The sequence below is a fragment of the Benincasa hispida genome, chromosome 1 (assembly GCF_027475165.1).
Source record: "Benincasa hispida cultivar pf3 chromosome 1, pf3_genome.v1.1, whole genome shotgun sequence".
NCBI lineage: Eukaryota > Viridiplantae > Streptophyta > Magnoliopsida > Cucurbitales > Cucurbitaceae > Benincasa > Benincasa hispida.
The window spans coordinates 82,782,796-82,806,001 of record NC_143478.1 but is presented as its reverse complement, the minus strand read 5'-3'; the positions used below and the strand labels follow the sequence as shown (position 1 = coordinate 82,806,001).

At 31.9% G+C, this 23,206-nt stretch overlaps 1 protein-coding gene across 1 annotated transcript; it reads right to left on the bottom strand.

The window, feature by feature from the left end:
- Nucleotides 1–818: 818 nt before the first annotated feature.
- On the bottom strand, nucleotides 819–11,162 carry LOC120080801 (uncharacterized). Its single transcript, XM_039035446.2, has 9 exons — nucleotides 9,808–11,162; nucleotides 8,942–9,071; nucleotides 7,548–8,035; nucleotides 6,822–6,902; nucleotides 6,591–6,701; nucleotides 2,446–2,559; nucleotides 2,262–2,345; nucleotides 1,799–1,870; nucleotides 819–1,711 (listed from the first exon to the last, which is right to left on the bottom strand). The coding sequence occupies exons 1-9, from the start codon at nucleotides 10,126–10,128 to the stop codon at nucleotides 1,439–1,441; spliced, it is 1,674 nt and encodes a 557-aa protein (XP_038891374.1). The 5' UTR covers nucleotides 10,129–11,162; the 3' UTR covers nucleotides 819–1,438.
- Between the last annotated feature and the right edge of the window lie 12,044 nt (nucleotides 11,163–23,206).

Sequence of the window (23,206 nt, the reverse complement as noted above, 5' to 3'; positions counted from 1 at the left end):
TGTCAGAAGTTATATAATAATATATCGCCACATTTAATAATACTTTTTTTTTTCAATACACTCATATTAATTGAGCTCTGTTATTTTTTTTTTTTTATTAACAATACTTTTATTAAGACTGCATTCACTTAAATCTTCTATCATGTTAGTTTGAATATACACTCAATTGTAGATAGCACAGAAAAGTTCAAATAATAATGAAAATTGATATAATCTTATAGTGTATAATGTTACAATTAGTATTTAAGCCTACCCCAATTGTACTCCAAAAAAAAAAATCCTAATATATAGGACTGATTAGACAAAAATATACATTTAAGTTAACGTAATTAAAATAAAATAATTTTGTATTTTTAGATGGTTGATATGAGGGAAAAAATGCACAACTTTCATTATTATATTGAAGTATAAAAATCGTCAGACAAAAGAGAACAAGGGCATTACCGACCATGAATGGAGTGTGAAAAAAGTTGTAAATTCCTGTATACCTGAGCAAAGCTCTCTACTAATTAAGACATTTATATTCGACCACAAGTTGTTGAACTCCCAAACAAAAAGAAAATACATATTTCCAAATTCCTCAACTCTAAGTTACTGAGACTCCAACTAATCAAAATGGGAATGCTAAATAAAATGTAATCAAATGCATTCAGACAAATTCTAGATATTCAGATATCTCCATTTACCAAGTTTTTACTTGCATCATCTAAACCAACCCATCCTAACTTTTCTTGAGTATTGAAAATGAAGATAAATCTATATATAAAGCAGCATCATAGAGAAAAAGCAATCTCACAAAAAAAGAATGGACAAAACAGTGGGAAACTCAGGGTGTTTTACATATTAATCAAACAAGAGAATTGTGCTGCCAAATGCTAATGCTAAGACCAAAGAAACACTAGTGAATGTTGAAAATTATCTACCCACCGAACATAAGAAGGTATGCCTTGAAGGAGAGGCAAACAATATAAATAAGAAAACTAAAAAAAGAAGATATGTACATGAGATTGGAAAGTGTACAAGTTAAATCTTCTAGAAGATTTGGATCCAGGTTGAATCTTGTAAGGAGGTGAAGAAACTGAAGCAACAGCACAGATGTATTTTCAATTAACATAGTGGGCAAGGCTTGGGGGTACTTGGAGTTGAGGCCAAAAAGTTACAAGGGATCTCATGCTTTAGATCTAAGAGGACGTGTGAGAATATAAGCAACAGAGGCTATTTGCCTAAACTTTGGATTTTACTGCCACTGGACACCTAGTAAATCCTATATTATTGGCGACATTACGTCTTACTTGTGGTTTCGATAAGTCTAGGCATTCTTGCAACTGGTTGAGTAAAACCCTTTCTCGCTCATACCTTGTGAATGAGAAGGCTGCATGTGCACGTTTCTCCATGGGAATAAGCAAGCAATGCTGCTGAGACCCAGGTCTTTGTGGCTCTAGCATGATGTTCTTCGCCATTGCTTGCTCCCTTTCTTCTGGCCCAACTTGAATGGACTCCAGCTCTTTCTCCGTTTCGAGGTTTCGCAGAAGAGACCAGAGGCTAAAGCCTCCTGAAGCCACAGCTCAAATTCTTCCTCATCTTCATCCATCATTTCAGCATCCAATTCCCAAGGAAATCTACTCGACTTGGATCGTTGTGTGGTTTTCCCTAAGCCGACCATGTTTACATGAAAGCTTGGGCGATGAGTATTGGGCCTGCAAGCCATTCCCTGCTCCAAAGTCCAGTTTACAACTTAAATCTTTGAAGATCAGAGCATGAACCCAGGCTATATGATTAATGACAATCAACCACTTACTTGACAAATCGCCCATTCAGACACATCAAAGATTTTGCTCTCAGCACAAACAAAAGCACGTGGTATATCCATCTACAAGAAAAAATTAATTTTTGAAAGAGTAAATCGACTGATTAGATGAACAGTAGAATATGCATATCAAACGACAAGATGATAACGATTAATATAATGGAATCTCATGTTGTCTCCTAGATCTAATGTTGGATATGCAGTCTTCCTATGGGGCAGTAAGGTTGGGACTTTATTTCACGGACAGTTTACTATTAAGAAAAATAAAAGGCAAAAAGAAAGAAAAACATAATATGGTGGGTAGGAAACTTATGAGGCCAGAGAGGTCTAATTAATGATCATAATCATTAAATGTCCCTTCCATTACACTTTAATAGTCAGTTGAAAATAATGGATGGAAAAAAGTAAAGGGAACAAGAAAAAATGCTTGAGCTAGAAATGAAAAGGAACTTACTTTCTGAGGTTTATCAAAGACCAGAGAACCTTTATATTCAACCCATCCGTCTCCATCCTTAGCTTGATGATATTGACAACAATCCTGACATCAAAGCACGTACCAAAACTAATTTATTCTCAAAAGTAAAATTTACACATGGGTAGATTCAAACAAAGATTACATATAATGCTTCGGGAATAACCTGACACCATCTTGCCTTCGTCTTATTCCTATTTGTGCAGACCCATATGTGCGAATGGCCGCATTTACTGCACTGTATACGTCTTGACTCCTCAGAGCAATAATCGGAACTCATCTGCTTACAGAGTAGATTAAAAGTTACTAATTACAACTCAACTTAAACATTAGCAACTTAAGAAATGCTCAGACAAGGAACGATCCTTCAGAAGCCACACACATCCCTGATAAATTAATTCATATGTAATCACAGGAATCTAACAGAGAAAGTATGCATAATTAAGGATTAGCTACAAGCTTCTCCTGTAAGAAAACTTTCATTGACACTTAAATTCCTTGGGCCATTATCTCACTTCTCTTCTTGATAAAAATGGAGGTTATGAAAATAATTCTTAAAGAAGATGCCAAAATCTTGACTGGTTCCTCTTCCTACGCCTACGTCTATCTTCAAAAATAATTTTCAATACATTAATTCACAATCAAGGATTAAAAACGGATCATAAAAAACTACAGAAGAAACTAATGGATTCCAGTGTAAGAGGTTGTTTAGGATGCTGAGTTGAGATACGGTGTCTGGAATTCATACATATGTAGAATTTATGTCTACGTTTGGGGTGCAAAGTTATTTGGTATAAGTTCCTATGTCAATATTTGGGGTGCAGAGTTGAGTTCATATGTCATGGATACCTAGCACAAAATTTTGAACTCTAAGGCCACATTTGGTATTTGATTTTTAATTTTTTTTAAAATTAAGCCTATAGACACTACTTCAACCTCCAAATTTCTTCCTTTGTTATCTACTTTTTACCAATGGTTTAAAAAACTAAACCAAATTTTTAAAACGAAAAAAAATAGCTTTTAAAAACTTGTTCTTATTTTTGAAATCTCGCTAAGAATTCAACCATTGTACTTAAGAAAAATGCAAATCATGGGAAGAAATGGGGAGGAAAATAGACTTGACTTTCAAAAACCGAAAATATAAAATGAAATAGTTACCAAACAGGACCTAAATAATCTGCTTTAATTATTACTATTTTTGTTTTGAAACTTCTTTATTCAATAATTCTACCCATCTTTGTTTGAATAAAATATGGATTGTAATTTTTTTTTTAAGTTTTTCTTTTTTTCTTTCTTTCTTTTTTTGGTAATGAACAACAATTAACCCACTACATTTCTTGCAGGAATATGATTAAATAAAATGGGAAATTAGAGAGAAACCAAAACTTTTAATTCCTAAGTTTTCTCCAGGAATTTCATCATATCTTCTTCTTTTTCTTCTTCCTATTGTTGTTTTGTATTTTCCTTCCGTCATGAGTTTTTTTAATTGAATCTCTCCTCTTAGTAGCCAATGGAATGCCACCACATTTCTTTAACAATTTCACTTTCAATTCCTTCAAATTTGGAGGATCATCAAAGAACAAAATTCCATTTTATGCTTGCTTTTTTTTTGTCGTTATTTGTTACATACTTTTCCAAATATTCTTAATCATTTGACATGTGAATTTAATTAAATAAAAATCTATCTTACAATTTTCTACATATAAATATTGCACTTAATATAGACAAAATACTATTATCTATATGATCAACAACCATACAACATACTTTAACAGTCACCCGTCTTATAATAGTCGGAGGTGGTTGTCAAAGTTTATTATCGAAAATGATTTTCACTAGAATTGGTAGTCGGAGCCCAAAGTTGGTCGCACGAGGTGGTATTGGAGTTGGTCATGCAAAGGTGATCGTCAAAGCTAACCATCAAAAATGATTTTCGTTAGAGTTTGTAGTCAAAGGTGGTTGTCAATGCTTGAAGGCGGTCGTATGAAGGTGGTATTGGAGTTGGTCGTCGAAGTTTATCGTCGAAGGTGGTTGTTGGAGTTGCTTGCGCAAATGTGGTCGTTGAAGTTGATCATCGAAGGTGATTTCCACCGGAGTTTGTAGTTGAAGGCGGTCATCAATTGTAATTTTCGCTAGAATTTGTAGTCGAAGGTAGTTGTCGGAGTTGGTCGTCGGGATTGGTCGTCGGAGTTTGTTGTCAGAGGTGGTTGTCAGATCTCGAAACTGGTCGGAAAGTGGTCGTTGGAGTTGGTCGCCAGAGTTGTCATCGAAGGTGGTTGCTGGAGCCCGAAGTTGATTCCCAAAGTATGGTAGTGATAGTCGCCGACAGTGGCCGATGGGTGGAGGGGTGGCCATTCAAACCGCAAAAATCGAACCGTTTCTAAAAACTGAACCGAACCGAACCGAAAACTTAGTGAAACCGAAAAATGCGGTTCGATCCGGTTTGAAACCGAATCAATTCGGTTCGGTTCGGTTTCAATTTCGAAAACCGAACCAAATCGATTTTACTAATATATATATATTTATTTATTTATATATTTAAAAAAATAGTAAAATCGAATATAAAACCGAACCGTTTTTAATTTAAAGAACAAAACCGAATTAAAACCGAACCGTTTTTTAATTAAAAAAATATAACATAGATCTTTTAAAAATGTCAAAACCGAATTTGAAACTCGATTTGGTTTTACATATTAGAAAATTCAGTTCAGTTCGGTTTGACCACCGAACCGTTTCCACCCCTAGGTGGAGCCATTTAAAACATTGGACGATTGGAGAGTTGAGTTAAGTTAGGGTGAGTTACTAAAATGTAGCAACTCAATGACATTAAGTTGGTATATTTTACCAACTCAACTAAACTCATATTAGTGAGCCAAGGGGTTGTTTGGAACTCCAAGGTTATTTTAACTCTGTGTTTGCTATAGTAGAACTATTTTCAACTCAATGGTTAAAATAACCAGCTCTCTCTCCCTCCCATGTTTCCTCCACCCACGGACGACCAACTCTGATAACTACCTCCAACAAAGACCACCTCTAACACCTAATTTTGGCGAGAACCACCTCCAGTGATTCGCTCCGATGACTACCTCTAACTCAATTCCGACAATCACCTCCAATGACCACCTATGTGATCAACTCTGACAACCGGTACATAGTGTTTAATAGTCTTCTTTCACAGTAATTTGACATTAATATAAACATTTTGTATGTAGAGCAAACCAAACAAACTTATGTATAAAAACACTTTTGAGAAAATGTAACCAACCGCACATGAACATTTTCACGTTAAGTAGTTTTTACAAAAAAAATGTTTAAGTGAAAATGACTTTTTGAAAAACATTTTTTCCTTAGTCAATCCAAACATGCCCGATTAAATAACTCGCTTCATGGGTCTCATCAAAGTTTAAAGCAAAGAAATATTGTATATATGGGAAAAAGAAAAGTCATTCATAAAATTGAACACGATAATTATATAAGAAATCCCCCATGAATCTTTCTATCACTCCTAGATATATGTTTGTACAATATTAGGAAGTTCATTGGTTGTTTTTTGTACACCTCCAAATATGGAGTTTTCTTACTTAATCAATGTGTATTTTTAGCCTAAGTCTCACGTATTTTATGCATGTTAAATAGTATTGGTACATTTTCAAAATGACTAAATGGACGAAAAATAGCGTAACTTAAAATCTAATATATTTTAAAAAAATTGGTGAAACAAACGTTTTTGTTCTTATTTAGAAAATATGATATTTAGATACCAGTACCCCCCACCCCCCAAACCAAAAAAACCTAAACCTATACTTAAGAACTCCATGTTAAACAAATCATCAACCCAAAAACATAAATTGTAAACTGGAACTAAAATAATTTGCAGCCCAGACACAAACTTCTTGAACCTAAACTATTAAAATAGTTTAGCACCCAAGCACAGACTATTCAACTCCATAAACTATTATAACCCCACATATTATTATAACCATAACTCCTATAACCAACTCTACATTCAGCCCCTAAGAGTATTTTATTTAAGCAAATGCATCAAATCTTACAATGCCATGTAGATGTAACTTGGAAGTATATTGAACCCAAGAATAAGATTGCCTAATTCCTAGAAGATACTTCATTCCCTCTCCCTCCTATAGAGTCTAGTCAGAAAGAAATTGGCATCTTTATTAGTATTACTACTTCCTTTCTAATTACCATAAATCTCATCTGAGTTAGAAACAAAATAACTTCTATCATGAATGAGAACACATATAAATTAAACTATAAAATGTCAGTATCAATCGTATAAAGATTATGTACAACCTGTTGTGAAGTCCCATAGGACTGGGACCTCTGGCAGACACTTTTGGTCTTCGATTCCTCCTTTCTCAATTGCTCATCATAGTCTCTTTTTTTCACGGAGTCAGAAAGAACCTGATTTTCCATGCAAACGTGAGTAAGAGATAATAATGGCCAGAGATTTGAAAGCCACTCAACTCTCCAGCAGATATGGTCGAAAAGAAACAGAAAGCTAAGACATAAAAAGAAAATTACCTCATATGCACATTGAAGCTTCTTAAATGACTCGCTGGCCAACGGGCTTCCCATATTTTTATCAGGATGCACAAGCACAGCCTAAAAAAGAAAAGACAAAAATCAGTAATTTTTCCTCAAGAAATTCTAGTAATGACTAAATATTAGAGTGATGGCATTAAGAGCACATGGAAAGGAATTTCATTAGCCTCTGACATCGTTTTACTTTTCCCATAAAATATTCCCAGCTATGTAGCCGGGACTGAGACCATGGGAGTACAATAATTCTTCCAGGCAAATTTATCTAACTTCTTTGTTATTCTTTCACCCAAATAGTGATCAACGTTAAAAAATATTACCCTTACTACAAAAAACAGTGTGTCAATGTACCAAAACTGATTATGAGTTACATAACGTTAATATGATGACAAAAATGAAGCGTAGCATCTTTTCATATAAATTAACATAGACATGAGTCACATTACATACAATCAGAATACATCACTATATATTTACTAATTTACATATTAAGTTAGAAAATCAATATATCACTACAATTTCTAAGGAAATACAGTAATGTTTCATTCACAGAGTGCAAGTCAATTCCCCTTTGAGAAATATTTCTATAGCTCACAAGAAGAATGTGGTGAGCGTGACTCAATGACTACATTGCATAATTAGACCCCCATTCTTTTCACATGTGAAAAAGGGAAATCGTGTCCGAAAAAAGTGAGCACACCATATCACCTTTTTTCTGTATTCCTTTTTTAAAACTATGACATCAATCTTCTTGTGACGTGGAAATCCCAGCGCTTCATAATGGTCCCCACTATTTAATATCCTTTTCATCTCATCAATTGAATCAGTCTGATCTTTGTTCACCTTGCTACTAGAAGCCTCTTTCTGGTTATCTACAACAGATGTCACAACAGTTGGGCTGGATGATTTACATGAATGCACCTTCTCAGACTCACTGGTAGGAACAGAGTATTCACACTCTCCTGAGAATTCATCTTCCGAAATTGTTTCAGATTGTTTCTGCTCTTCGAAATGTGAGCTCTCACTCGCCTTATCACACCATTGGAGCAAATAATTCGATGCATCGTTTGATAGAAATGCAAGATTTATTGAGAGAAAGACACCCGGCCATCCAACACGAACTTTAACGCAATATATAGCATATACAGTTGCCATTAAGACCACCAACCGTGCATGATTAAGAGAGAACAAATAACCTGCATATAAGCAAAGGATAAACAAAAACACAAATCAACTGACAGAATTTCAAGTTCATAAAGCAATCTGATTGAAGTGGCGTACAGGTTCATCAGGAAAAGTTGCTTCTTAAGGGAAAAGGACATTAAAGTGGGCATAAGGGTGAATGGTAATGTGTGGAATTATAAAAAGTTCATATAGATCTCTCATTGCAACCACCATGAGTTGTGTGCAGTGAAATTGGAAAATATTGAAAACATCTATCTTTATCTACATGTCATACCTGAATTTAAAATAAACGTTTTAGGGATAATGTGCCCATAAACATCTTCCTTCCCGATAATATGGACATTTTGTTCACACATGTAACTCCATACAAAAGGAGAAATTAGTTGATATTCTTTGTAACACCCTCGTGACAATTCACAGATGGGATATCAATCTTGGAAGATGCAAAAACAATATTTGTATGCAAAATAGCACTTTTTCAGTCAACATAACATCTAAATATGGTTAACATGTTGCCATAATTCTCCTTCCCCCAATGTCACCAATAGAACAATGCATATTTATGAAATACGTGTGGAAAATGCTTTCATTTTTTCCTTGCTACCCCACAAGTACAAAAGAAATTATTGTATTTTGGAGATCCATACACAGATTGAAACATTGAACCTTCACTAACGAAAGATAGAAGTAGGCTACTAAGAAGACACAAACCACGACCATGTTAAAGATTGAGTAGTCAACTATGTGCCACAGTATTAATTGTTAATATAATATATATAGGAAACCAAGAAATGTGAAAGAAAAAATAATAATAATTAAATAAATAAATAAAAAGGAGTCTGAACGGTCCCTAATCTGAAAGAATGCAACTAAACTGGTAATTACAAAGAGTCTGATTGATTAAAAGAGATTCTTACCTCCAACTATAAACAACGTCCCTGTAATCCAAAAGTTAGCATACATCCATAATATTAGAATAGCAAATAGTCCAACGATGAAAAGTCCAGGAGTGTAACCCAGGTATTGAACAGCAACTCCTGCAGCTCCCTGAAACAGTGGACTAAGCTATAAATATAATGAGATAAAATTTCATTTTATTAAAGTATTACACTATTGAACTAAAATAGAAGGAACCTTATAAAGCAACCTATATATTGGAAAATAAATCGATTAGCAGATTTCCATTACATTATAAATCTACTAGGATCACATTCAAAGAACAGAACCACACAGTAGAGAAGGGAAACAGGAGAGAGTTCCAGAGTCAAAGATGAACTTTTACAAATGGCTACCAATATAAAAAAGTTTCAGCTATTAACAGAACAAGAAACCTTAAAATGACTCTAACAGTAATGTTTTCAAACGTACATCAGGAAAATAAAATGCAAAGCATTCAAAGTAACCCTAACTTTACCACCAGTAGCAAAACAATAGCTCCACCAAGGACAATATGGAAAAGTAAGGTAGTTGAATGTTAGTATGAACTTTTATAGATGAAATGGTAGTCACAAATTTTAACTTTCTGGAAGCCTAGACTGGTAGACCTAGAGCGTTTCTAAACATCTCCAGTTTCACAATTGTCAAATTTATTACAGTGAAGATCCAATGCAAAGTTTTAGCAAACGGGCAATCGTTTGACCAACTGTTGCTCCCATTTGATTGGACCGTTTAGAACACATCTTCTTAACTCTCGTTATCATTTCAAGCAAGTTTGTAAATCCTAGTTCTGAAAGAGCCTGAAATAACAGAAACAACTTTTATCAGGTATTGGAGAGGAATATACCATACTGAGAAGAACGTAAACCAGGCAGGACATGGACGTTAAACTAAGAAAGCAACTCCACATTATAAGGAGCAATGCAGCAGAGCCTAATCCAATAAGCGACCGGAAGCCTTTTATAATGCAGTCCCACCATTGAAGCACAGCTAAACGCAGTAAACTCCCCATCCAGGCACAGCCACGGCACACCGTTGGCCAATGTCTCTCAACAAACATCCCAACTCTGTCTCTGAAACTAAAAAACGCAGTTTGAGCACGCGAGTAAGTGTGTTTCTGTGACTGAAACCATTTCCATCCTTGCTTGAATAGACCTATATCCTCCATGGCAGCTAAAAACCAAAGCCAAACCCCTTACCGAGATACCCCTGTAGAGAAGCTGCTGCTATTGAGTATTGTTATAGATAACCATCTATGCTACCAAAAAACATAGTCTCCCTTGAGAATTGCGATGTGAAATCTAAAATGCAACCCATGGAAATTGAATCTAAAACCTTGATCTTCCCTTAGACTACCACAAAACAGAAGCCCATGAGCCACTAATTCACGGGTTTCCAGCTGCAAGAAGATCAGGAAACTTCTTTATGCACAACCACACATTAAAGTAAGCAGGGGAACCCTTTGTAATTCGTGGAATGAGTTAAATTCGATCACGATAAGGGGTAGTCAGTTCGTTCAACGCAAATTGCTTCACATGTAAGTTTCCACGAAGAAAAAAAAAAGACACACAAAAAAGAGCAACCAACAGAAACACTTTTCTGAGAAAAAGAGAACAATCAAAAGATCCCACATACAACCATTCTTGAAAATCAACAGTAACCCAAGAAGGGTACCCAAAAAAGGAATATCTAATTTTCCTCTTTAGGCACAAGAATCAAGGAGAAGAAACCCATGTAGGATAACAAATCAAAAATCAAAAAAAGGGGCAAACGAACAGCAACAAGAACAACACATTGCGAATCAGAAGGATAAATGGAAGAAGCCAACACAAGAAGATGGTGAATGGAGCCCCAACTGGCAAAAGGGTGTCATTCAAACCCTTCGATCAAAGCTTTAAATGGAGGAATCAGAGTGAAACTAATCTGGGTAGTGAAAGAGAGAAAAAAAAACTGGGGAAATGAAATGAAACCCTAACTCTCTCTTTTCTTTCTTTATTTTCTTAGAAGCATAACATTACATAACTCGTGAAAAGAGAAAGTGCCCTCTTGAAAAGTTTGAAAAAGTAGAGAGCTTGGAGCAGAGTTTTGGTCTTAAATGGATGAGAGAGAGAGAGAGAGAAACAGTAAAAATGATGAGAGAGAAAATGTGGATGGACGGAGCAGCTGGGGCAGCCGGAAGAGGAGGAGAGCTTGCTTTACATTAATGATTCTGTGGGAGCCACTTCAATTTTCTTCCTCAAGTTTTCTCTCAAAAATTAATCATGTTAATATTCATATTAATAATTAATTAGGTTGGTTTTTAACTTTTATTAACATTCTTTCAAAAAAAATATATATATATTTAACATTAAATTCTTCATTCTTAAATTATTATACACTATGAAATCTTTATTGCAAGTTATGCCAAAATAAAGAATGTGCATTCCTTTGTCATGGGAGAGAAGTGTTCAAAAGAAAACTAGTTTACCGCCTTCTTTTTTTCCTAAATATATGTTTTATTTTAATCTGTTTGGTTCTTTTATTTAGTTTAAATCGGAAGATTTTAAATTTTGACCTCTAAAATATATGTCTAAACTAATTAAAATTATACTCAAATTAGCTTAATGTATTATAACATTATTTAATTGTGTTTTGTTGTTGGTGAAGGTTGAAAATAACTTATATAAACATGTCTCGTACACTAAATGACTTATAAAAGAAGTTTTAGATGAAGAATGGTGCCATATAATCATTCCTTAAAAAAAAACAAAAAAAAACAAAAAGAAAAACATAACTTTTGTTGGTTTCTTAATTATTGTTGGCTTTTTAATGGACAAATTATGTTCTTTTTTACACCATATATTTGTGTTGATAATATTTTAGGTTATTTTGATTACTTTGAAATTTGTTTATAGATTATAAAAAAAAATTACAAAAAAAAAAAATTAATAATAGACTATCTGTAAGGACTAAATTTCATATGTATTAAAAGTACAATAATAAAAATTGAACATTTGAAAATACCGTAGGAAATAAAATTGAATATTTGAAAATATCGTGGGAAATAAAATTGAACAAATCTCAAAATATGTATATCAAAATAGTATTTTAACCTTATTATTGTTGTTGTTGACGACATTCTTTTACAGCACGTAGGAGGTGAATGAATCAAATTTATGACCTTGAAGTCAATAGTACAAATTTTATATCAGTTGAGCTATACTCGGATGAAGACATGTCTAGTTGTAATATGAAAAAAGTTTAATATCATTTTAGTATTTATTTATTTGTCTCTTTCTAGAAAGATAACGTTTTGGGAGCATTTGGGGTACTTAGTTGGTTATTATAGTCAATAACTATTTGTAGTTAGTGGATTATATATCCTCTCCATCTCTGCCCCATCCCAGGTTCGAAGACCCTAAAGGGATTCGATTTAACCCATACTCGGTCAAATTGGGGATTTCTCGTCCCGATCAGGATGGGATCTTACAAAAAATTTTACCAACCCTATTTGCAACTCCCAGATCGCCTGTTTATATTTGGAGAGGTGTTGGAATAATTTGTTTTTGAATAAGGAGACTTGTTGTTTTGATAAGTTTGTTTTTTATTTTTTTCTTTGTAAAACAAAAAAGTAAAGAATCAATATGTATCTTTCTTTTGTCCTTTTTTTTTCTTTAATTTGAATTAAGATTAAAAAAATTGGTCTATCAAATCCAACATTTCTTCCCTATATAACTACTCATTGAGGATGGTGTTGAAAAGTAAACAAATAAATTAATTAAAAATAAAAATTGTAGTAGTAAACTCCTTCTAGAGATTAGTTTTCTTTTTCATTCTTAAGTTTGTTTTTCCCATGATTGCTTTTACATGAGTTTATAGTTTCTTTTCAAGCTTTAAAAATATACTGTTAAGTTTTCATATTTTGATTATTGTGAGTAAACCTATAGTTTGTAAATTATTTTATATTGAATTTGTGAACTTTGTTGAAAACTTTCTAAAGTTGAATTATTTTTTATGTTATTAATTATGTTTTGGATATGTTGTGGGATAATGTCTACATTCTTTATTGCAAAGCCCTACTTTTATGTTTCCAAATTATTTTTTTAATAGAATTGTTTATAAATATCAGTTATTTTCATATATGAATTAAAGAGAGAGAGAGAGTTTGTATTTTCAGGTGGTTTATTGTAAGTTAAATTAAGACTTTATATTTGTTTTCTATTTGATGATTGAAAATTTAAAAATGTTTAATAGATATTTGAACTATTAATTTTATATCTAATATACGCATTTGATTATTTAATTGATATATTAGATATAAATTTAAATTTTTGGACCCAAACTGTCCATACAAATGGACATGTTTCGAGACTTTTTTTTTTTTTTTTTTTCGTTTGTTTTGTTTTTTTAGATGCTTAAGACTTTTGGTGAATCAATACTAACTTGAATATTTATGAGAAATACAAATTCGAATATTTGAAAGAAAAATTATGTGGGTGGCAATTTAAGAATAATGGTTTGCAACCATGTCTTTCTATCTTTGAGATTTTGCAAATATGTCATCCAACTAGAACATGTACCATATTTGACCAAAATTCAACGATTAACTCACAGGGACACTCCAAACGGCGACTGACCAGCAACAACGACGGCCGGTCATGCGATAGAGCAAGGAGAGACTGAACGAGATGCAACGGTCGCATGCAAATGCGGCGATTACAGAAGTTTTGATTCATAACTTTGTGGCATTTAGGTTTCCTTTCTCGTTGTCGTTCATTCTACGACAGTCTTTGAAGCCGATGATGTTCTTTAAGAAAATAGAGGAACAAAGTAGGCTACAGATTCTAACTTTGTCTTCATATTGATAAGAATTTGAATGTTATGCTTCTCTCTCTTCTTTCTCTCTCTTCTATATGTGCCACTCCCCTAAAGGAGCCTAAGTAAATGAAAATTCATTTAATTACAAAATTGTCACAAATCTTTACTTACCTAAATATATTTAAATTTAAAACACTTAAATAACTAGTTATTTTCAACCATGTATTAATAATATATCAAGTATATCAAATATCTATCAATAGTGTATTGAGTGTGTATCAACAGTGTATTAGGTATATATATACTAGTAATCTATCGAGTGTATCAAGTGTGTCGAGGGTATCAAATGCGTTGAGGGTATTAAGTGTATCAAATGTATATCAATAATGTATCGAATATATCACTTGTTTTGTACTCTTTTTTTTTTTGCCATTTTGTTAAAAGTAATATTTCAGGCTATAGGCCTCATTTTTAAACTTGTTTTTGCCAAATCTACAGGGAGCCCTATTTGAAAGAAACTAAAATTGAAAAGAGAAATCGAAGGAAATAGCAAAATTGGGGGTACCTTTTGATTTTTGTCAAAAAGTGGAAATAATAAGATTTTTGGCAAAAGCGTATCGCGCACATGACATATATTTTTTTTAATCTCCAAATTGACCATTCGTATGATCGATTAACAATTTTTTTCGAGTATTGTGTAATTGTTATACTGTATGTAAACTCTCAATAGAAATATAGTGTAAATAGAATGATTTGTTGTGAGGCTATGTATCAATTCTTAATAGGAATACAATGTAAATAGAATTGTCGATCAGAGACTTCGACCTAAAATATTCAAGAGATAAAGGTACTGGATTTTTCTCTAATTTTAAAAATTGAATTGGTGGTTTCATATCTGTTTTGGTTTGATTTTAACCACTTTTCGAAAAAAAAAATCAGAATTAATCAATCTTTGATTTGTTTATCATCATTTCGATGTTAATTTATAATATATCTTTAGATTTTACATTATTTTAAATTCGAATTAATTTTTTTATCTTATTAGGATTTTACTTAATATTTTATACATATTATCATTTGTATATTTCATTTAAATTTTTATCATTTTTTGTATTTTTAATCACATTTTATTCATTATCATCTTATTATATTATTATACCATTGATCTGTCTTTTCTACAAACAGATAAGTATTGACTTTTGCAATCTTGCTGTTTTTACTATGCTTCTGCAACGAGTCAGGTTTCTTTAGTAGGTTTTGTGGTTGATGGAGTTATAAATACATTGTAATGGTTGAAGGTAAATGAAAATGGAATTATGAATAAGTGTAATTGTAATTAAATGAGCTCTCTTCCTGATTTTTCTCTCTCGAATTATATTTAAATCTATATTTTATTATCAAATTAGATTTTATTTAACTACTTATCAAATTAATCACAATAAACAAAAACTTTCCGAGTTCTCTCCAATTCATATTTAAATTTATCTTTTATTATCAAATTTGATTTTATCTAACTAACTTTCAATTTGTTTAAATACAAATTCAATTGCATCTAAATATTTTCCATTATTTTATACATATTGTTATCAAATTAATTTGACCTTTTTTCCTTCATATTTTCGATATTTTCAATTTTTCATATAGAAACATATAAAAATGATTTGTTGTACTTAAAAAGAAACATATGAATAGAAATTAAATTTTAAATGCTTGAAACATATATATATATATATATATTAGTTTATTATTAATATTATTATCATCATCGTCATCATCATTATCATGATTATTATTAAAATAAGATAACAAAAAACTCTAAATCTCATATTTTTCACTTAGCCGCCCCCGAAATCACTTTTTCTTTTTTTCAATCTCATGTTTGTGATCGTTGATTCGACAACCTTTTCTTAAATTCTATTATCTTAGCTAGCTTTTGCGACCACCCTCGCCAGGTCACCAACCTTTTTCACTCGCACACATATTTCCCAATTTTATTTCTACTTCGAAAATCGTTTTCAACAATGATGGTTTGAGATTGATAGTGTTTCAAGTTAGCTTTCAAGATCTTGAAAGCAAAATGTCATATGGAATGAAGAGGAAGAAACTCCCTACAACTAGTTTGATGTCAAAGACAATCATATTTTCAATATTAGTCACATCGTCTCGAAGTTGCAATTCTTTCAAATACTCACTTGCCAACAACAATTTCACTAATACAATCAACTTTGCTCTTTCTTATCTTGGAGAAGTTTATCATTGTGGACATCCATAAGTTTTTATTGACCCCCACTGCCTTGTCGTCATCTTCCCTCGCATACACACGTTCTATAGGCAGCCAAAAGTGTTAAGGATCATATGGGATGATTTTCAATTTTTGCTTTTGGAATGTTTAGATACTGTGTGTTTGTGGTTCTAGAATGTTTAGGTAGACTGTATTTGTGGTATTCGAGTTGTTTTTGAAGCAATGTATCTTTGCATTCTCGTTTATACTTTTTTTTAGGTAGTTTTGTAATTTACTAATTAGTATTTTCTATTGCATAAATTTGTTTTGCTATTTTTTGTAAATTTGAAATCTTTTTGCTATTTTTTCAAGTGAAACTTTAAAATCTACCATTTTTCTTATCAACCCAATTGAAAAACTCAAAGTATATGTCGCCCAATGCCACGTTAACATTTTTTTTAATTATCATTATTTTTTAGTTCAGTAATATGTCAAGATAGAAATTCAAACATTTGACATTCTAGTCGATAATAGATAGACTGATAGTCAATTAAATTACTCGAGTTGATACATTTATTTTATTATTATTTTTTAGTACAACAAATGTGGGGTTCTAAACTTAAATTAAGGAGTATGTAGCAATTATCATTAAGTTGTGTAATGTCAGTCTTTATTTTATTATTTAATATATCATAAATTGAGCTCAAATACAATCTGTTGAATCTAATAACTCCTTATCGATTATGACCTTCTTCTCTAGAGATCAAAGGTTTATTCACCATCTTACTATTGTTGTCCTAAATTAAATAAATACATAAAACAATTTTAATAACAATAATAATAACAACTTCAAAAAATAATAATAATTAAATAAATACATAAAAAAAATTTAATAACAATAATAATAACAACTTCAAAAAATAATAATAATTAAAAAAAAAAAAAAAAACTCATAATCTCCGTCATGTCCTATAGATCTGCTACACTCCTTCGGTTCTATTAAAGACAACTGGAATCCAACCCACCTTGTCCAAAATTTTTCAATTATTTTGAAGATATATATATATATATATATATATATATATATATATATATATATATAAGTATTTTCAATTGTTAATTTGTTCATCACATGCTCAAACATCAAAAGTTATTGCAAAGTTTGGATCTTATCCATTTGTTTTGGCAATTTTATATGGTGGCATGACATTAGGTGTATGAAATGTATAAATTATATTATTGAAACAAATATTTGTAATGAGACAAGATCACATTATCATCTATGTATTTTTCAATTGATATTGTATATTTAGGTGTATGTATTTGTCATGAAGGTTAATTCATAAATGACTAGTGAGGATAGTAGAATCGGAGTGAATATGTGTAAGAATAGTTCATAATAATTGACACAATCTTTTTATTAAAGTCAAAAATTTAAATCTCCATGACCTTATTTATCGTACTAAAAAAAGAACGAATATCTATACACATAACCTATATAGCCAAGACGGTAAAAGATTGGAAATCTTTTAGTACCATATATGACAAAACATACTTCATTTGCTTGGACTATACATTTTGTTGTATTAATTAATGTTTAATGTTATTGGGCTGAAAATTACCATATATTATTCCGTCCTTGTCCCCATCTCCATTTCTTGAAATTTTAACGTTCATTTATCCCATTCTTCGATTTCCATGAAATGGGATCAAATTTTGTATTGAAATTCCTTACCTTTTTCCTTTTATGCTAACTATAATTAAAACTTATTTAGATGTTAAACTATAAATTTTCATAAATGTATCAACTTATTGTTAATGTTAACAATTAAATGCAGAGACAATTAGGATCTTAAACACTCTAAATTTTAGAGATCAAGCATGCATGTTCATAATAGGAGAATTAGGGTTTGAGAAAAACCTTTGTAGATCTCAAAAATCAGTAACTCTTTGTTTAATTTCTAATCACGAACTCGTCGTGAACCACTGCTAGAGTCTTCCCCGCTATTCTTCAACCTTTGTACGGATCGTGGGATCCAAACTCGTGAGAATTTTTAGGGAATTTTTGAGCTAGGGAGGGTTCTTGATCAACCTTTTTAGAGAAAATTTTCGTCAAAAATAGCTAAGTTGCATGAAAAAAGATTCAGCAATTAAAACACAAGTTTTATAGAATACAAACATGCAATTGTAATGCTTAAAAGGTTGACAACAAATCATCAATATAATTAATGGGAAATAGTTGTAAATTAAACTTGTAAAATGGTCCACTCTCAATTATAAATTGATTTTTCATAAAATAATTTAAAAAACGAATTAACTTAATTTTAATTAAAATTAATCTAAATAATTAATTTTGAATAATTTATTAAATTAATACAACACCTATCCCGAACATGAATCCCTATTCACGTTTACAATATTTAAATCATATTTAAATATTGTAAGCTCTCCAATCCGTTTAATTCGATAATTAAATGTTTAATTATACCGTACATAATTAATAATTCCCTAAACCTATTTGAACGATCCCAAATTCTCTCTACATATTGGTCCAAGGTTTAGTCTGTTATGAGGTAGTAGGGGAACCTAATGAACCTGCAGATCATGAGCTCCAACGATCCGACTTAATCGACTAAACTCGTTAACCCAATTAATAAACATTCGTTAACTATCGGAACCACTCCACTAAAGCCCAGCAGTTGCACTCTTCTCATTGTAGATATATTTTTGTCCACTTGATTTAACTATGATTAGTAAGTCGATCTTTCACAGGTTGTTTGTAATTACAGCTGGGTCAAAATTACCATTTTACCCCTGTAATTACATCTTGCTTCTTAAGTTCCACTAATCCTCTAATAAACAATTGGTTTGTGGTCCAACTATTAAGCCGAGTCCCTCTCAGGCCTTAGAGAGGGGGAACCCCTTGTTCAAGACCTAGAGTCGGTGCTTAAGAGAACAATGTATCTATTAACCCTAAAAGCGGGTAGGAGTAAGTTTTGTCTTGCATCCTATGTCCTTAGCTATCTACTCAGTCTTACCCCTAAAATGGGAGGCTTATTGAGTCGGCGATGTTAAGCCACTCTCACCCATGCAGATTAAAGGATAATCCCGAATAAAAAGAAGCTCATAGTTAGCTCAGGATTAAGATCGAGTTACCTAGGTCATCAAATTGAAATAGTCAAGTCTTATCAGTAAATAGTATTATAAAGTAAAAGTGACTATTTCGTGGTTCGGTCTGATGCAAACATATGTCTCCACTCGCATGTCTCCACATGAATGATTTAGGATCACATCATTTGTAACACTTTATAACTATTGTAACAATTACAAAGTGGATTACATCCATAGTATCCCTAGGATAAGGTACCCAGCTTAATCCCTATACTATAGATCGTTTTGGCTATTACTCGAACTTGATCCACTATTATGTCTTTACATAAAGTTCAAGTATTCATGTTATAGCTAAAGGTTCTTAGTTTATTGGATTTGAAGTTTAAAACCGTGTAATTCATATATTAAATAACAACTTTACTGAATAAACCTCAATATGTAAATAGAATATGTTTAATGTCTACAAACCACGAGTTCCCAAACATACATGTTGGGTTGTATGTCCTAAAACTCACTGTAAATTAAATATATTCTATTTTGAAATAAAGATGTTATTGAGGTTTTACTCAATAAAACTGTTATTGAATATGTAAATTGCATCAAATCTAATAAACTAAGATCCATGGCTATTACATGAGTGCTTGGACTTCATATGGAGACATAAGAATGGATCAAGTTTGAGTAGATAGCCAAAACGGTCTATAGTATACGGATAAGGTTGGGTACCTTATTCTGGAAACATTATTGGATGTGACTCACTTTGTATTTAGTACAAACGATGTGATCCTGATTCGTTCATATGGAGACATGCAAGTAGAGGCATCCTATGTAAAGAGTTTGTATAAGACCAGACCAAGAAATAAGTTACTCTTACTTTATAACGTTGTTTACTGTTTAAGATTGACTATTTCAAAGTGATGACTTAGGTAACTTGACCTTAATCCTGAGCTAACTATGAACTTCTATTTATTCGAGATTATCCTTAGATTTGAAAAGGTGAGGGTTGACTCAACAGTGCCAACTCAATAAGCCTCCCATTTTAGGGGTAAGATCGGGTAGATAGCTGGAGACATAGGATGCAAGACAAAATTCACTCCTACCCGCTTTTAGGGATAGTAGAGAGGTTGTTCCCTTAAGTGCTGACTCCGGGTCTTGAACAAGGGGCCTCATCCACTCACTAGTCCAAGAGGGACTTAGTTTTAGTGATTGGATCACAAACCAATTGTTCATAAGAGGATCAATGAGACTTAAAGAACAATATGTAATCTCGGGGGTAAAACAACTTTTGACCCAACCGTTTTTATGAACAACCTGTGAAAGATCAACTTATTGACTATGGTTATATCGAGTGGGCAGATATATATCTACAATGAAGGGAGTGCAACTATTGGGCTTTAGTGGAGTGGCCCGGTAGTTAACGAATGTTGGTTAATTAGGTTAGAGTGTTTAGTCTGTTAATCTTGAATCGTTGGAGCCCATGATCTGTAGATCCATTAGGTCCCCCTACTAGCTCACAAATGGATTAAACCTTAAAATAGTGTGATGAGTAAATTTGAAGAGTTCAAATTCAAATTAAGGGAATCAATAATTATATACGATATAATTACAAGTTTATTTATTGAATTAAACGAAATTGGAGATCTGAATAATGTTTAAATTTGATTTAAATATTAATCACATGAATAGAGATTCATGATTGTGGAGTTGGTGTTTTATTAATTTAACATTGAATATTAAACTATATTAATTAGTTAATTTAAATACATTTTACTTAAAATTAATTATTTGATTTAAAATTTAAAATTTAAAATCTAAATTTTATGAAATTCAAATATATAAATAAAATTTTTGTTAATTTGATTTTGAAAATTAAATTAAATAATGAAAATTGATTGAAATTGATATTAAATCAACATTAGTGGATTTATCCCACTTTAAACACTTAAATTCCCACTATAGATTGACCTACTTGGTGTCAATCTATCATGTAATTAGATTGCATGAGAAGGATGAACAAAACCTCATTCCAATTTACTGAGAGACTAGACATGCAAAATAAAATTTTTTGGAAGTTTGGTTGAAGAAGGGTTCTTCAACCTTGAAACTAAGAACCCGTTTTTCTTCTCAAATATTCCCTTCAATTCCAACTCATTTTGGATTCCACCACCCAATCTAAAGTTCTAGAGGATAGTAAGGAAGATCAAGCGGTAGTTTACAAGCATTTGGAGTGAAGATTCAAGGTGGATTTGAAGATTGAAGAGTTCTTCAAAGGTATATCTTCAAAATTCTATTTTTAGTTTATGAACTTGCATGTTTTTATGCTAAAATTGATGAAATTAGAGTGCTTAAGATCCTAATTACTTCTTCTAATTGCATGCTAACTCCAACAATACAACCCAACACTTACAAGATTCTTAAAATTTCGAAAAGTTTCTACAAAGAGGACGATTAGAATAGATACATGGACAATTCTATAAGAAAATCCCAACTAAGAATCTAAAAAATTCTACAAATGAAAGCTTAGGATTTAATTGATACAACTTAAGCTTCACATAATGTTTTTCCAAATGGAATGTAATGGGATATAATTGATACACTTAAAAAAAATTTACGGTTGATATAATTATGGTAACATATTGTAATATCTCTAAAGAATTTTATGTTTATTTCTTTCTCTTGTTTGAGCAAATTGTGAATATAAAGTATGGTATTCCTTTACAGTGAAAAGAGTTAAAAAGAAGTTGTTAATAATAGATTGCTGAGAGATATAGGTAAAAGAAATTTCCATCCGAGATTTAATAGTTGATCTATTCTTAGTCGGGGTAAAGTCCATCTTGTTACTGTAGAAATGAACAAGAGAAAATAAGTTTTCGCTAATGTAATAAAGATACTAATTGTCATTTCAAAGACTTCATACGCTTTATTGATTTCAAAATGTTCATAATTGAATATGTATGGAGTAGACATATCCCAACCACCCAAATCGGAAAAGTTGATTTCCAAAGGTTATTCTACCTACCGCTCCGTGGGCTAGGAAAAGTGGAGGAACTCTTTTGACAGAGAACCTTTGAGCGGAAGCAGATAGCTAAATCCCATTTCGATTGAACACATACATTTACAGTCAACAAAAACAGATTATGCATAAAATTAAATTACAACATACTATCTCATAATAAACAAAAGGTTTAGAGATTATACATTTGAAGAACTGTTCTTCAAGTTAATCCCTCGATCATACTCATTCACGAACGCATCGAATAAGTCATGAACACTCCTCAAACAAGCAGCAAACAACAATGCAAACTCAAACCAAAAGGAGGACATTACCACTTGGTGACCATGGTATTCTCGGTGTGAGAATCCAGGAGTGGTGAGCTCTGGCTAATTTTGGTTGGAACGGAGTTTGGAGTTGGAGGAGGAAGACGATCGAGGAATGAATCAAGCTATCATGTAGGTGATCAAGTCTATCGCATAGACTTTCTCGTATAGTCTCTCAAAACAATCATGTAGTAGCCTTTCTTACTCGATCGTGAATGCTAGTCGCCCGGAATAATCAAAATCACATTTTATTTATCCCATACTACCACAAAAACCAAATAACTCCCAACTAAGGGTGGTTAGAGAGAAAAATGGATAATCATCAAATAATTAATAAATTATAAATAAATATGATAACTAACTTATCATATTATATTTATAACCTATAGTTTTAATATTGCATCATATACAATATATAAACCATAGTTCTTTTTCTCTATTTTATGGCATTTAATATAAATCGTATTTATATTAAATTTAACAACTATGAATCTTATTCAAAGAAAATATATTTGAATCATATTCAAATATTTGTTTCTCTAATTAAACTATAATGTATCAAATACATTATGTAAATTATTTCATATATAATTAAATTCCCTCTTATTAATTTGAACATTTCAAATTAACCCAAAAACTGATTATCAACTAAATCCATCGAGCTACCAAAGGGACTTCATGGACATGTAGCTTGAAGCTCCAACGATACGTGAATAATTGATTAAACTCTTTAATCACATTATCCACCATCCATTAACTGTCAAACACTTCACTAAAGACCGACAATTGCACTATTCGC